We start from the raw sequence: 14,113 nt of genomic DNA on the forward strand, positions 1-14,113 counted from the left end.
ATTCTGATTATAAACTTATCTTTCCAAAATTCTGATTATTCCAAGACTTGGAATTTCAAGTCTCTCCCTCCAGATCTATTTCAAATTTCGAGTTAGATTCAAAATCTAACTTTTTCAAATCAAATTCAACCCTTTGAATCATTTCTTCACTCCATTATCATATTTATCTCAGAATCACTTGGAAAATCCCAAATTTCCAAAATACTTTCTCAAAAGCATATATTTCTGCATTTGCATTCGCACAAGCATGATTCTTTGTGCATTTAGACTTAAAATAAATTCTTAGATGATATTCTAGCAAAGCAAAAAGCATAAATTCGATCCTCGGTTCGATTACCCCTGGTAAAGGCGCCAAGAACGATCGAACCTCGTACTGACGAGCGAATCCCGTCTCTCCATTTTCCTGCAAATTTTCAAAACGGAGGCGAGTGATTTTCAAAACACTTCTTTGGTCAGATGAGACCTTGCAAAAGAGTTTCTCTCTCTTATTCCTTTTCTTTTCTCTTTTCTTTTCTATTTTTTATTCCCCTTCAAAAAGAGAAATAGAGGTTAGAAAGGCAAAGAGAAGGAAGAGGAGAACCGAGAGGAAAATTTTTGCATGATCACAAATTGTCATGCTCTAGTTTTAACACAAGCATCTTGCCTATGAAGGCGAGTTATCACTATTTATGTGATTACAACATTATGCCATTTGCACGATTCGAGGTTACATGACCGTCTCATCTGATCATCGTAGTATTGACATGACCCGCATATCTACGAGTACGCTACGACAAAAGGGGTATAGGTTTCTCAAAAGAAAACCCCAACATCAAGTTTCACAAAGATGCAATGTAATGTAAAAACTTATTTGACATGATTTATCTTTCGAAACTGAAGTACAACATTTGTGCTATTTGCATGGTATGAGATTGCCATTGATCTCTCGTCTGTTTATCATAGTATCTGCATGCAGCGGTATGAGATTGCCACTGATTTCTCATCTGTTTATCATAGTATTTGTATGCAACACATGACTTGATACTAGTTTCGATAAACAAGATACGAGTTTCTCAACAGAATCCCGCCCAAACACTTGTTCGTGCCCCTAAATCAGGGTTATCCGAGTCGTATCATATACACAAACAGAGGTAGTAAAAACACTTCTCCCAAATGCGTCAATTTGGGAGACTTGGTTGCAATTTTGCAATAAAAAAGATTTTCAAAACCTGCTCATTAAAGGTACGCATTTGGAGACAGATTCGCGCTAGAAATCCCTTTTTGAAAACCGAAATGCATAAGTGTGACTCATCATTTTAAAATAAATGAGCAAAACAGGATACACTCCAGATTGTACTTACGCAAATGCAAATGCACACAAAATGCATTAACTTACACAAAATGCATTAACTTACATGGGGCTCAAGCCCCATATTTATAACTTTATTGATATCCAAATGCACACAAAATGCATTAAGTTACAAGGGCCTCAAGCCCCATATTTATAGGGAAGAGGGGAGTGAGAAGCTCCCCAAATATGGCTATTGGGGGCTCCCCAACAGCTAGCATAAAAAATAATAACTTTATTGATATCAAAATGCACACAAATGCATTAACTTACAACGGACTCAGGCCCCATATTTATAGGCAAGAGGGGATCGAGAAGCTCCCCAAATATGGTTGTTGGGGGCTGTTAAAATATATATATATATATACATATACTTATATATATATATATACATCTGTATATATATATATAAGTATATATATACATATATGTATATATATACATACTCTTTTTTAGTGAAATACTCGATAGGGGTATTCTTGTAATACAGCCAATGTACTTTTTATTTTTTACCTTTTTCTTTTTTCCTTTTTCCTTTTTACTTTTTTCCTTTTTATTTTTTTACTTTTGTATGACCACAAGGGGCCCCACTCTTGATGTCGTTGGGGCCCCAACGGTCAGATTTCTGACTGTTGGGGCTCCCAACGACTACAAGGGAGCCCCCTTGTGGTCCCTTCTTTGAGTCTCCCTCCTCTATAAATAGAGGAGGTGTTCTCCTCTTGTAAGCATGGGTTTTTCACCCTTCTCTTCCTTTCTTCAATAATATCCAACTTATGACTTTAAGTCATTTTCTATATTTGAGAGTTTTGTGTGTGCACATTTGGTGTTTGTGTTCGTGGTTCTAGTGGTCACTCTTAAAGAGTGACTTTTGCTCTATTGGTGCTTCCGCCTCTTTTCATTACATGGTATCAGAGCTCGGTTGGTGATTGGGCTTTCCTTTGGAACGTGTGCCTCTCAATTTTTTGAAGAAAGGAAGGACTTTTGGTGCCGATGGAACGTGACTCTAAAGTGAAGCTTTCTTTTAAGCTAAATGGATCCAACTATCTCATGTGGGCCTCCGCTATGGAAAATCATCTTAGAGGTAAGAAACTTTGGGGTTTTGTTATGGGAACTACTCCCGAACCCTCTCTTGTTCTCACAAAAATCGAAAATGAAGTTGAAAAAGCTTTAGATGGCGATGAGCGTATCAAAGCTATTAATGATCATCAATTCAAAATTGAGGATTGGGAAAGTAACCATGCCAAAATTTTGGCATGGTTTATGAATAATGTAGACCTTAAAAATTGTGCTAATATTGCCAAATTTAGAAGGGCCAATGAGGCTTGGTTTTTCCTTAAGGGTATGTATACCCAAAAGAATCTTGCTCGGTAATTTTTTTATCAAGAAAAAATCCGTTCCACCAAACAAATGGATATGAGTGTCCGGGACTATTTTAGCTCTCTAACTCCTCTTTGGGATGAACTTGCTCTTCTTGAGCCTAAGTGGGTGGCTCCGGAAGATATTGAATTAAGAAGGGAACAAATTGAAAAAGAACATTTTTTCCAATTTCTTCATGGTCTTCGCCCGGAAATTGAACAAGGGCATCTCTTCTCCATAGAAGCAAAGCCCTACCTATTGAAGATGCCCTTGCTGAGATATGTCAAGAAGAAACTCGACTTGGCTTGAGCATTAAGAGTGATGAAGTTTTGGCCGTTACTAGGCCCGGATCGAATGTTAAAGCATATAGACCTCCCCATTTTAACAAAAATAGTAATGGGCCTAGAAAGGGAATAATATGCCATTATTGTAATGAACCGGGACACATTAGACCGGTTTGTCCAAAACTCAAAGGAAAGGTAGCCGCGGTTGGGGAAAATTCTCCAAAGAAGGAAGAAAGTACCAAAGAAGGAGATATCAAAGAAACTCTAAATCACATGTCCGAAGTTCTCCAACATCTTCTCAAGACTTCTCCTTCAACATCCGGAGCCGCCATCGCCTACTCTTCATCACCTCCAGGTATGTGGATACTAGACTCCGATGCTTCTTTTCATATGACATCTCATAAAAACTCTCTTTTAAATGTTTTTTCCGAACCCATATCCTCTTGTGTTTCAACGGCCGATGGTACATCATTAAAAATTGAAAGTATTGGAACACTTGATTTTAAAAACTTTTTCGTTCCTAAAGTAAGAATCGTTCCTAAAATTAATTTAAACCTTTTTTCCGTTTCTCAAATCACCGATCATGGATGCCAAGTCTCTTTCTCACCTAAAGATTGTACCGTGCAGGATCTCCAGTCAGGGAAGCTGATTGGGGCAAGGCCATAGAAGGGGTGACCTCTACTTTATGGATTTTTTGACTCTTCCATGTAAGTCATCTTGCAATCTTGTAAAAGACAAAAGTATTGGAATATGGCATGAGAGACTTGGCCATCCAAATTTTGTAAAAATGTCTCTTTTTCCGTTTTTGAACAATACTTGTAAAGACAATTACATGACTTGTAAAGATTGCATTTTTGAGAAATTTAAAGCTACTCCATTTCCTCAAAGAAGTTACTTTACCATTCGGCCATTTGAACTTATTCATTCCGATGTGTGGGGACCTTCCCCTATTTTATCTAAAGGAGGTTTTTCGTATTACGTGGTCTTTATAGATGACTTCACTCGATTTACGTGGATTTACTTCCTAAGTCGCAAATCCGAAGTTTTCTCCTTTAAAGAATTTCATGCAATGGTCAAAAATCAATTTTTGGGAAATCTATCTATTCTTAGGTCCGATTCGGGAGGCAAATATATGTCCAATGATTTTCAAAGCTATTTAAAAGAAAATGAAATTTGTCACCAATGTTCTTGCCCCAACACTCCGCAACAAAATGGTCTTGCGGAAAGGAAGTATAGACACATAATAAAAACTACAAGAACGTTATTAATTTCAAGAAATATTCCAAAATCCTTTTGGGCCAAAGCGGTTTTAACCTCTACATATCTTATCAATAGAACTCCTTCATCCTCTTTGAAAAATCTTTCTCCATATGAAAAACTTTACAATATGTCTCCCGATTATAAAAGACTAAGAATTTTTGGATGTAAATGTTTTGTTCTAACTCACAAAAATGATAAACTTTCTCCTAGGGCTATTGAATGTATCTTTTTGGGATATGGCGAAAAACAAAAATGTTATCGATGTTTTGACATACTTAAGAACAAACTTTATATCTCTAAAGATGTCACATTCCTTGAAGAATAAAATGGTTTTTCGCACCAACCAAATGAAAATGTTGATTATTCCTTTCTATTTGACTTGTTGCCTCAAGAAAACATCATAGATGATCATATTGATCCTAGTGAACCCCTTAGCGAAGATCATTTTGAACATCCAAGTGATGATCAAAACTTAGAAGAAAATGTTTCAAGACAAATTCAAGTCTACTCTAGAAGGAATGAAAGAAATCCTCCTTGTGCCCTTGAAAATTTTTTCCAAAGTGAGTCAATCGAAGAGACCTCTAAAAGAAGATCAAATCGGATTTCCAAAATACCAAATAGATTTGTTTCATATGATTCCTTTTCTCCTAACTTTCGAGCATGCCTACTTGCTCTTCACTCCTTTCATGAACCATCTCATTACAATGATGCTAAGCAATATGCTCATTGGAATGAAGCTATGAAACTTGAACTTAATGCTCTTAAAAAGGCACAAACTTGGGAAATCATTGATCCTCCCAATGGCAAGAAACCCATTGGATGTAGATGGGTTTTTAAAGTAAAAACTAAGAGTGATGGTTCATTGGAAAGATATAAGGCTAGGTTGGTTGCCAAGGGATATGCCCAAGAGTATGGGGTAGATTATGATGAAACTTTTGCCCCAGTTGCTCGAATGACTAGTGTTCGAGCTCTTATTGCTATAGCCTCAGTTAAAAAATGGTCAATCTTTCAACTTGATGTCAAAAATGCCTTTTTGAATGGTAATTTAAATGAAGAAGTTTATATGGAACCGCCTCCAGGTATGAACTTAAATGAAAAAATTTTGAAATTAAAAAAAGCTTTATATGGACTTAAGCAAACTCCTAAAGCTTGGTATGATAGGTTTAGTAATATATTAATCAATTTAAAATTTTCTTCTTGCTATACTGACACTGCTCTTTTTGTTAAAAGGACATGTGACTCCATTATTATGCTTCTACTGTATGTTGATGATATGATCATTACTGGGAATGACAAAAAGGGAGTAAATGATGTAAAGTCTATGTTAAAAGAAACTTTTGATATGTCTGACCTTGGTTATTTGAGATATTTTTTAGGGATTGAAGTGGCTTATTCCCCGCGAGGATACATCCTATCTCAAATGAAATTAGTTGCAGAAATTTATACCAAATCAGGAATATCTGATGAAAAGAAAGTTGAGACTCCCGAAGTTATTAATGCAAAACTGAGACTTGGAGATGGTGTTCTTCTTGAGGATCCAACCTCCTACCGTCAATTAATCGGATCTCTCACCTATCTATCCATCACACGTCCAGACATAGCTCATGCGGTTCATGCAACAAGCCAGTTTCAACATGCACCTACTTCGGTTCATATGGCAGCCGTAATGAGGATTGTGTGATATATCAAAAATACTATATCCAAGGGACTCTTCTTATCCTCTTCCTCATCTCTTGACTTAACTGCTTTTACTGATGCTGACTGGGGAGGAAATCCCAATGATCGTATCTCAATAACGGGTCTTTGTATTTTTTTAGGTGAATCCCTCATTTCGTGGAGATGCAAGAAGCAGCAGAAGGTTTCACTGTCATCCACTGAAGCTGAATATCGGGCCATGACAATGACAACTATAGAAATCGTATGGCTCAGAAGTCTCCTTGCTGACATGGGCGTCCCCATTTCCACTCCCACAAAGCTCTGCTGTGATAACAAAAGTGCGATATACATTGCCAGCAATCACACCTTTCATGAGCGGACCAAGCATATCGAAATGGATTGCCATTATGTTCGAGACGAATACCTCAGAGGGACTATCTCATTACCATATGTTACTTCAGAGTATCAACTAGCTGACTTCTTCACCAAGGCGCTCCCAACTCCACGATTTATGTTTCTCCTTAGCAAACTTTCGGTCTTCTCCCCGTAAAGTTTGAGGGGGCGTGTTAAAAAATATATATATATATATATATATATATATACATATACTTATATATATACATCTGTATATATATAAGTATATATATACATATATGTATATATATACATACTCTTTTTTAGTGAAATACCTGATAGGGGTATTCTTGTAATACAGCCAATGTACTTTTTATTTTTTACCTTTTTCTTTTTTCCTTTTTCCTTTTTACTTTTTTTCTTTTTCTTTTTTTACTTTTGTATGACCACAAGGGGCCCCACTCTTGTAGTCGTTGGGGCCCCAACGGTCAGATTTCTGACCGTTGGGGCCCCAACGGTCAGATTTCTGACCGTTGGGGCTCCCAACGACTACAAGGGAGCCCCCTTGTGGTCCCTTCTTTGAGTCTCCCTCCTCTATAAATAGAGGAGGTGTTCTCCTCTTGTAAGGATGGGTTTTTCACCCTTCTCTTCCTTTTTTCAATAATATCCAACTTATGACTTTAAGTCATTTTCTATATTTGAGAGTTCTGTGTGTGCACATTTGGTGTTTGTGTTCGTGGCTCTAGTGGTCCCTCTTAAAGAGTGACTTTTGCTCTATTGGTGCTTCCGCCTCTTTTCATTACAGGGGCTCCCCAACGGCTAAAAATCTAGCCATTGGGAGCTCCCAACAGCTATATAGTTGTTATATTGTCAAGCACAAAAATGCCCTTGACATAACATATTACAAAAATAAATATAAAAGCCCCTAATGGGCGACACCTATTACAATGAATTTATAATGGTCAAAGGACCAAAATACCCCTGGAGGATAATACATATTACAGTCACATCATATGTATAAATATAAATAATAAGAGCCCACATTCTAACACAAGTCAACTGTGAAAGTATCTCCAACAAGATACTAATATCAAGACCTTAATATTCTTGATATTGAACCCACCACGAAAGCACAATAAGAACACTTTAGAGCACTTGTGCACAAAAAGCACAACCCACAAATAACTCACAAATGCACAAAGGCATAAAATAATGGAATCAATTTATTGAGAACTTGGGCTTTGACTCAAAGCCATGAGAAAATACAAAGGGGAGAACCCCTATTTATAACACCACAAGAGGGGCCTTGGAGGGGCTCCACCCATAGTCGTTGGAGCCCCTCCAACGGTCACAAATGTGACCGTTGGAGAGGGCCCAACGACTATGTTGGTGGCCCCCCCAAGGTACCTTTTTGGTACACATACAAAAAGAAATGAAAAAAGCAAAAAGCAAAATAAAAATAATTACAATCACATCCAAAAAATGAATGTGCGCAAAAATAGGGAAAAGACTAAACTACCCTTATGACTAAACAAATAGAAATATATATTTTATATATATATTTGAGTAGATACATATACATATATATTAATATATGTATATGTATTACCATATATATATAAAATATATATATTACATTATATGATTATGTACATAATTTAACACCCCCCCTCAAACTTAGGGCAGGATGACCGAGAGTTTGCTAAGAAGGAAGTTGAAGCGCGGAGCACACAAGGCTTTAGTGAAGAAGTCCGCCAACTGATACTCGGACGTGACATATGGAAGGTCAATGATTCCTTGGAGATACGCCTCCCGAACATAGTGACAATCCATCTCTATATGTTTGGTCCGCTCATGAAAAGTATGATTTTTAGCAATATAAATCGCACTTTTGTTGTCACAGCAAAGCTTGGTAGGCCCTTCAATTTTGATTCCCATATCTTCCAGCAACTGATGAATCCAAACAATTTCCATGGTAGTAGTCGCAATGACACGATATTCAGCTTCAGTTGATGATAGAGATACCTTTTGCTGCTTCTTGCATCTCCATGAGATCAATGAGTCTCCTAAGAATACACAAAAACCAGTGGTGGAGTGACGGTTATTTGGGTCACCTCCCCAATCAGAGTCAGTATAAGCAATTAATTTTAACTCAGAAAAGGAAGACAAAAAAACTCCCTTATTAATAGTGTGCTTTAGGTATCTCACGACACGCAAGATAGCACCCATGTGAACAGAAGTTGGTGCATGCTGAAATTGACTTGCCGTATGCACCGCATGTGAGATATCTGGTCTGGTGATACTTAGATACATCAACGAGCCTACTAGTTGCCTGTAGGGAGTAGGATCGGAGAGAGGAACACCATCATCAATCTTCATTTTTGCTCCTACTATAGCAGGAGTTTCACAAACTTTATCATCTGTAATACCTGACCTGTCAATAATCTCAGATGCAAGCTTAGTTTGAGACAAAAAATACCCTCTATGAGAGTATGCAACCTCAATACCCAAAAAATAAGTTAAGAAACCCAAATCAGACATTTCAAACTTATCCTTTAATATGGACTTTATGCTTTTAATCCCTTTAGAATCACTTCCAGTAATAAGCATGTCATCCACATATAGCAACAGAATAACAATCCCTGCATTAGACTTTCTAACAAACAAAGCAGTGTCAGTAAAGCATGATGAAAAACCATTATCTAACATCACAGAGTTAAACCTATCATACCAAGCTTTGGGAGCTTGTTTTAAACCATACAGTGCTTTCCGAAGACGAAGCACTTTCCCTTTAGGATACTCCATTCCAGGAGGAGCATCCATATATACTTCTTCGTTTAGATCTCCGTTTAAAAACGCATTCTTAACATCCATTTGATAGATGTTCCATTTATTTATTGAAGCAACAGTTATAAGACATCGGACGGTGACCATCCGAGCAACGGGGGCAAAAGTGTCCTCATAATCAATCCCATATTTTTGACCATACCCTTTTGCAACTAAGCGGGCCTTATATCTCTCAAGAGACCCATCACTCTTAGTTTTGACTTTAAACACCCATCTACACCCTATTGCTTTCTTATCTTTAGGAAGGTCTTGAAACTCCCAGGTTTTTGCTTTCTTTAGGGCTTCAAGTTCATTGTTCATAGCAACTATCCATTCTGGGTATTTTCGTGCTTCCTCAAAATCCCTAGGTTCTATGTACGAGTGAATGGCGCTTAGACAAGCTCCATATTTTGGTGAAAAAGACTCATATGAGATGAACCTAGAGGGGGGTTTTCTTGATCTTTCGGTCCTACGAAGATTTCCTTCACTTGAAGGGGTAGACTCACTATCATATCTTTCGAGGGCACTTCTAAAAGTACTCCTATCTCTATGAGAGTAGGTTATAGGATCTCTATGTGGTTCTTCATTAATGGGTTGATCAGTATGAGTTTCATCATTTTGATTTGTTTCATCATCGCTAGTATCATCATCTTCAGTTAATAAATCAAACAGAAAAGAATAATCTATATTCTCATTATTAGTTTCAAGTTTTTCGAAACCACTAACATTTTCCAAGAAGCTTACATTTCTGGAAACATAAAGTTTATCACTCTTAACATCATAACAGCGAAAACCTTTATGAGTTTCAGAGTAACCAAGAAAGGCACAAGGAATGGCCTTAGGGGAGAGTTTGTCATTTTTATCAGTAAGGACAAAACATTTACATCCAAAAACCCTTAACCTGCTATAATCAGGTTCTTTTTCGTATAATTTTTCAAACGGGAAAATCTTGTTCAAGTTTTTAGATGGAAGTCTATTTATGAGATAGACAGAAGTAAGAGCGGCCTCCGCCCAGAGTTTTTTCGGTATATTTTGAGAAATGAGCAAAGTTCGTGTGGTTTCAATAATATGCCTATGTTTCCGTTTAGCCAACCCATTTTGTTGGGGGGTTTTGGGACAAGACTTTTGATGAAGAATTCCATAGTTTTCAAGATAGCTTTTAAATTCATTGGAAAGGTATTCGCCACCCGAATCGGTTCTAAAAATTTTCAAATTTCCATTGAATTGATTTAAAACCATCATATGAAATGTTTTAAAAGTTGAAAAAACTTCATATTTATGTTTAAGAAAATATATCCAACTAAACCTAGTGAAATCATCCACAAAGATAACATAGTAAGAAAAACCTCCCTTGGATATCACCGGAGCTGGACCCCATACATCGGAGTGAACGATTTCAAAAGGTTTTGTTGTAAACATGGATCTTTGAGGAAAAGGAAGACTTCTCATTTTTCCAAGAATACATTCATTACAAACAAAATTTTCATTACAAAGATGCTTAATAAAAGGCAAATAAGAGATTTTAACAATATTGGGATGACCCAATCTCTTATGCCATACATGAATATCTTTGTTTTGAGCAACATTACAAAATTGATTCTTGGGAATTTTAAGAAAACCAACATAGTAGAGGTTTCCTCTCCTAGAGCCTTCCCCAATCAATTTCCCGGACTGGCGATCCTGTATCCAACATTTATTAGAAGAGAACTTTATATCGCAACCATAGTCTGAGAGTTGAGAAACGGAAAGTAAATTTAAGTTTAGTTTTAGAATAAGACGAATTTTTGGGATAAAAAAATCTTGTTTTTCAAAATTGCCCATTCCTTTAATTTCAAGAGGGGTTCCATCCGCGGTTGAGACAAAAGATGGAAGGCGATTTTCAGAATAATTAGAAAGAAAACAATGACTTGGAGTCATATGAAACAAAGCACCAGAATCAAGTAGCCAAGATGTCTTACCGAGAGAGGAAGAAGATGACATGGCGGCTCCAGAAGTGCCTCCTTTGAGAAGAGGTTGAAGAGCATCCATAATTTGATGAAGCGAAAGAGGTTCATTTGATGTTGAAGGCCGTTCCTCCGATTGGGATGCTAAGGCCGCGGCGAGGAATTTCTTCCATTTAGGACAATTGGGTTTGATATGTCCCGGTTCTTTACAAAAATGGCAAGTTAATTTGCTATAATCTCTCTTGCCATATCGATCATTTTGCCCTTGATTTTTGAAATGGGGTGGTTTGTAGGTCTTCAAATTATTACCGGGTCTTGACACGGCATTGACCACTTCATAGTCATTTTGAGAAGGTGTAGCAAGAATGCTTGGGTTATTTTTACTAATCCCCATACGTGTTTCCTCACCACTTAGCTTGGTGATGACATCTTCAATAGATGGGGAGGTAAAAGCCGATAGAAGGGAGGACCGAATTTGCTCAAATTCGGGTCTAAGACCATTTAAGAAGTTGAAGAAACGATCTTCCTCAAGTTGTTTGTGCCTTAACTCAATAGCTTCTCCACTCCATTTTGGTTAAAGCATGGCAAGCTCGTCCCAAATAGATGATAATTCGGCAAAATATTCCCGAATAGATAAATCATTTTGTTGAAGAGTCAAGGCTTTCTTTTGGAGGTAGTATTTGTGAGACAAGTCTCTTGACGTATACATTTTTTCAAGGTATAACCAAGCTTCAGAGGCCCTTTTAAATTTGATGATGTTGGCATTGATCTTGGTTTCAACGGACGAAAAAATCCAAGACAATATTTTGAAGTTCTTCATTTCCCACTCATCATGCCTTTTGGAATATTCTTCTAAGGCCTTTTGTCTATCTTCTCCTTCAAGAATTTTGATTTCCCCTTTCTCTATAATAGAAAGCTTGGGTTCGGGTTCCGATATGGATCCTTGAACATAACCCCAAAGACCTTTCCCTTTGATATGGGCTTCCATGTTGCCGGCCCAAACATGGTAGTTTGAACCACTAAGTTTAAAACCAAGGGAGAAGTGAGAGTCTTTTTCACCCATTATGGAGAGGAGAAGATGAAAAATAAAGCGTACCTTAACGGATTTTCAACCTTTTCTTGACAAAAGTTGCTTCTAAAATATTGCCCGGAGCAAATGCTTTACTCAAAAACTTCACTAGCTTGAGGGCACGATTTTCGAGGTGCTTCACAAGAGGCGAGATACACGATCTTCTTTCTTCCAACGAGGCTCTGATACCATGTGAAAGTATCTCCAACAAGATACTAATATCAAGACCTTAATATTCTTGATATTGAACCCACCACGAAAGCACAATAAGAACACTTTAGAGCACTTGTGCACAAAAAGCACAACCCACAAATAACTCACAAATGCACAAAATAATGGAATCAATTTATTGAGAACTTGGGCTTTGACTCAAAGCCATGAGAAAATACAAAGGGGAGAACCCCTATTTATAACACCACAAGAGGGGCCTTGGAGGGGCTCCACCCATAGTCGTTGGAGCCCCTCCAACGGTCACAAATGTGACCGTTGGAGAGGGCCCAACGACTATGTTGGTGGGCCCCCCAAGGTACCTTTTTGGTACACATACAAAAAGAAATGAAAAAAGCAAAAAGAAAAATAAAAATAATTACAATCACATCCAAAAAATGAATGTGCGCAAAAATAGGGAAAAGACTAAACTACCCTTATGACTAAACAAATAGAAATATATATTTTATATATATATATATATTTGAGTAGATACATATACATATATATTAATATATATACATATATATTAATATATGTATATGTATTACCATATATATATAAAATATATATATTACATTATATGATTATGTACATAATTTAACATCAACAAGCTTTTGACAACCATAACCATACAAAAGGCTACATAGTTCAAGGTGTAAATGGGCATAAACAATACAGAACACTACCTATTCAATTCTAACCAATTACCGAAGGATAGCATTTGTTGTATGTGAGCAAATCTTGCTTGGAAATTGCATTAATGAGAATGACCCAAGATACTATCAGCATAAAGTTCATTATAAATTACTTTAAAATAAGAATATACATATAAAATGGACGAAACGGAAAAGCAAGTTCTGCATCTCAGAGACGAACAAAAATAAAATTTTCTGTGAACTAGAAAACTTAGAGGAAAGGTGATTATATATTGATGTGAGTTATAGTCATACTTAGTATCTACCATATTATATCAACCAAAATTTGAAATCTGCACAGAAGAAAACAGAAACTCCAATCATACCTGCCAGCTGCAAGTTTGTCTCCCCAAATTTGAGGGCATCTGGCTGTATTATGGGTGCAGTCACACTGTTGTATAAATGAAACATTGTCAACACATCATGATTATTAAAAACTTATGATGCAAAGAAAATTGATAACTCTTTCTCCACTGTGACAATATGATGCAAAAGTCCCTCACCCATATACGTGACATAATGCAATGACAGTATGGAAGCTAAACAAGTCCGCACATTTTTGTGGAACAAATGCGTTCAAGCTATACATGGTATAAGGAGCCAAAATGAGGCAAATATCATCAGAGATTTCAAATCACACTAATCATTGAAAATTTACAACAAAATAAAGCAAAATAAAATCTCTACTCTTTAACAACCCTTGTAGTCATGCCGTGATGGCTACGTGCTTGGAGGGGACAGGAACAAAGTGGAAAAAGTTTCATGAAGGCCGATAGCTAGGAAAAAGAGTCATTATGTGAGAGAAATCCAAAAAACTTTGGGCTTAGTGAAATCCATCTCAATGTGTTTTGTCCACTCAATAAAGTTGTTTTGCTAGCCAGCATGTGAAGTCATCTCTAGAATGTTGAAGCATAGTTCTACATTTCGGTGGAATTGGGGCTTCTTAGTACAAGAAAGACGCAACACACACGGAGTTGAGTACACATAGGAATCACTTTAAATAATTTGGACTCAACCTTTTCTCTTACAAAGTGACAATCACTATCAATGTGTTTCATTCTCTAATGATATACTAGATCCAAAACCATTCAAATTGTTGTCTTGTCATAATGTAAATTAATGGGTGCCTTTAG

At 36.9% G+C, this 14,113-nt stretch overlaps 1 protein-coding gene across 4 annotated transcripts in view; it reads right to left on the reverse strand.

The window, feature by feature from the left end:
• FAAH (fatty acid amide hydrolase) overlaps window positions 1–14,113 on the reverse strand; it is a 148,759-nt gene that overhangs the window by 16,515 nt on the left and 118,131 nt on the right. For all 4 annotated transcript variants that reach the window (XM_089998922.1, XM_089998923.1, XM_089998921.1 and 1 more), the window contains one exon: window positions 13,307–13,371. In XM_089998922.1, coding sequence (XP_089855048.1) covers window positions 13,307–13,371 — 65 coding nt within the window. The remainder of the gene's footprint in view (window positions 1–13,306; window positions 13,372–14,113) is intronic.

The sequence above is a fragment of the Nuphar pumila genome, chromosome 3 (genome assembly GCF_984573655.1).
Source record: "Nuphar pumila chromosome 3, dmNupPumi1.hap1.1, whole genome shotgun sequence".
NCBI classification, from domain to species: domain Eukaryota; kingdom Viridiplantae; phylum Streptophyta; class Magnoliopsida; order Nymphaeales; family Nymphaeaceae; genus Nuphar; species Nuphar pumila.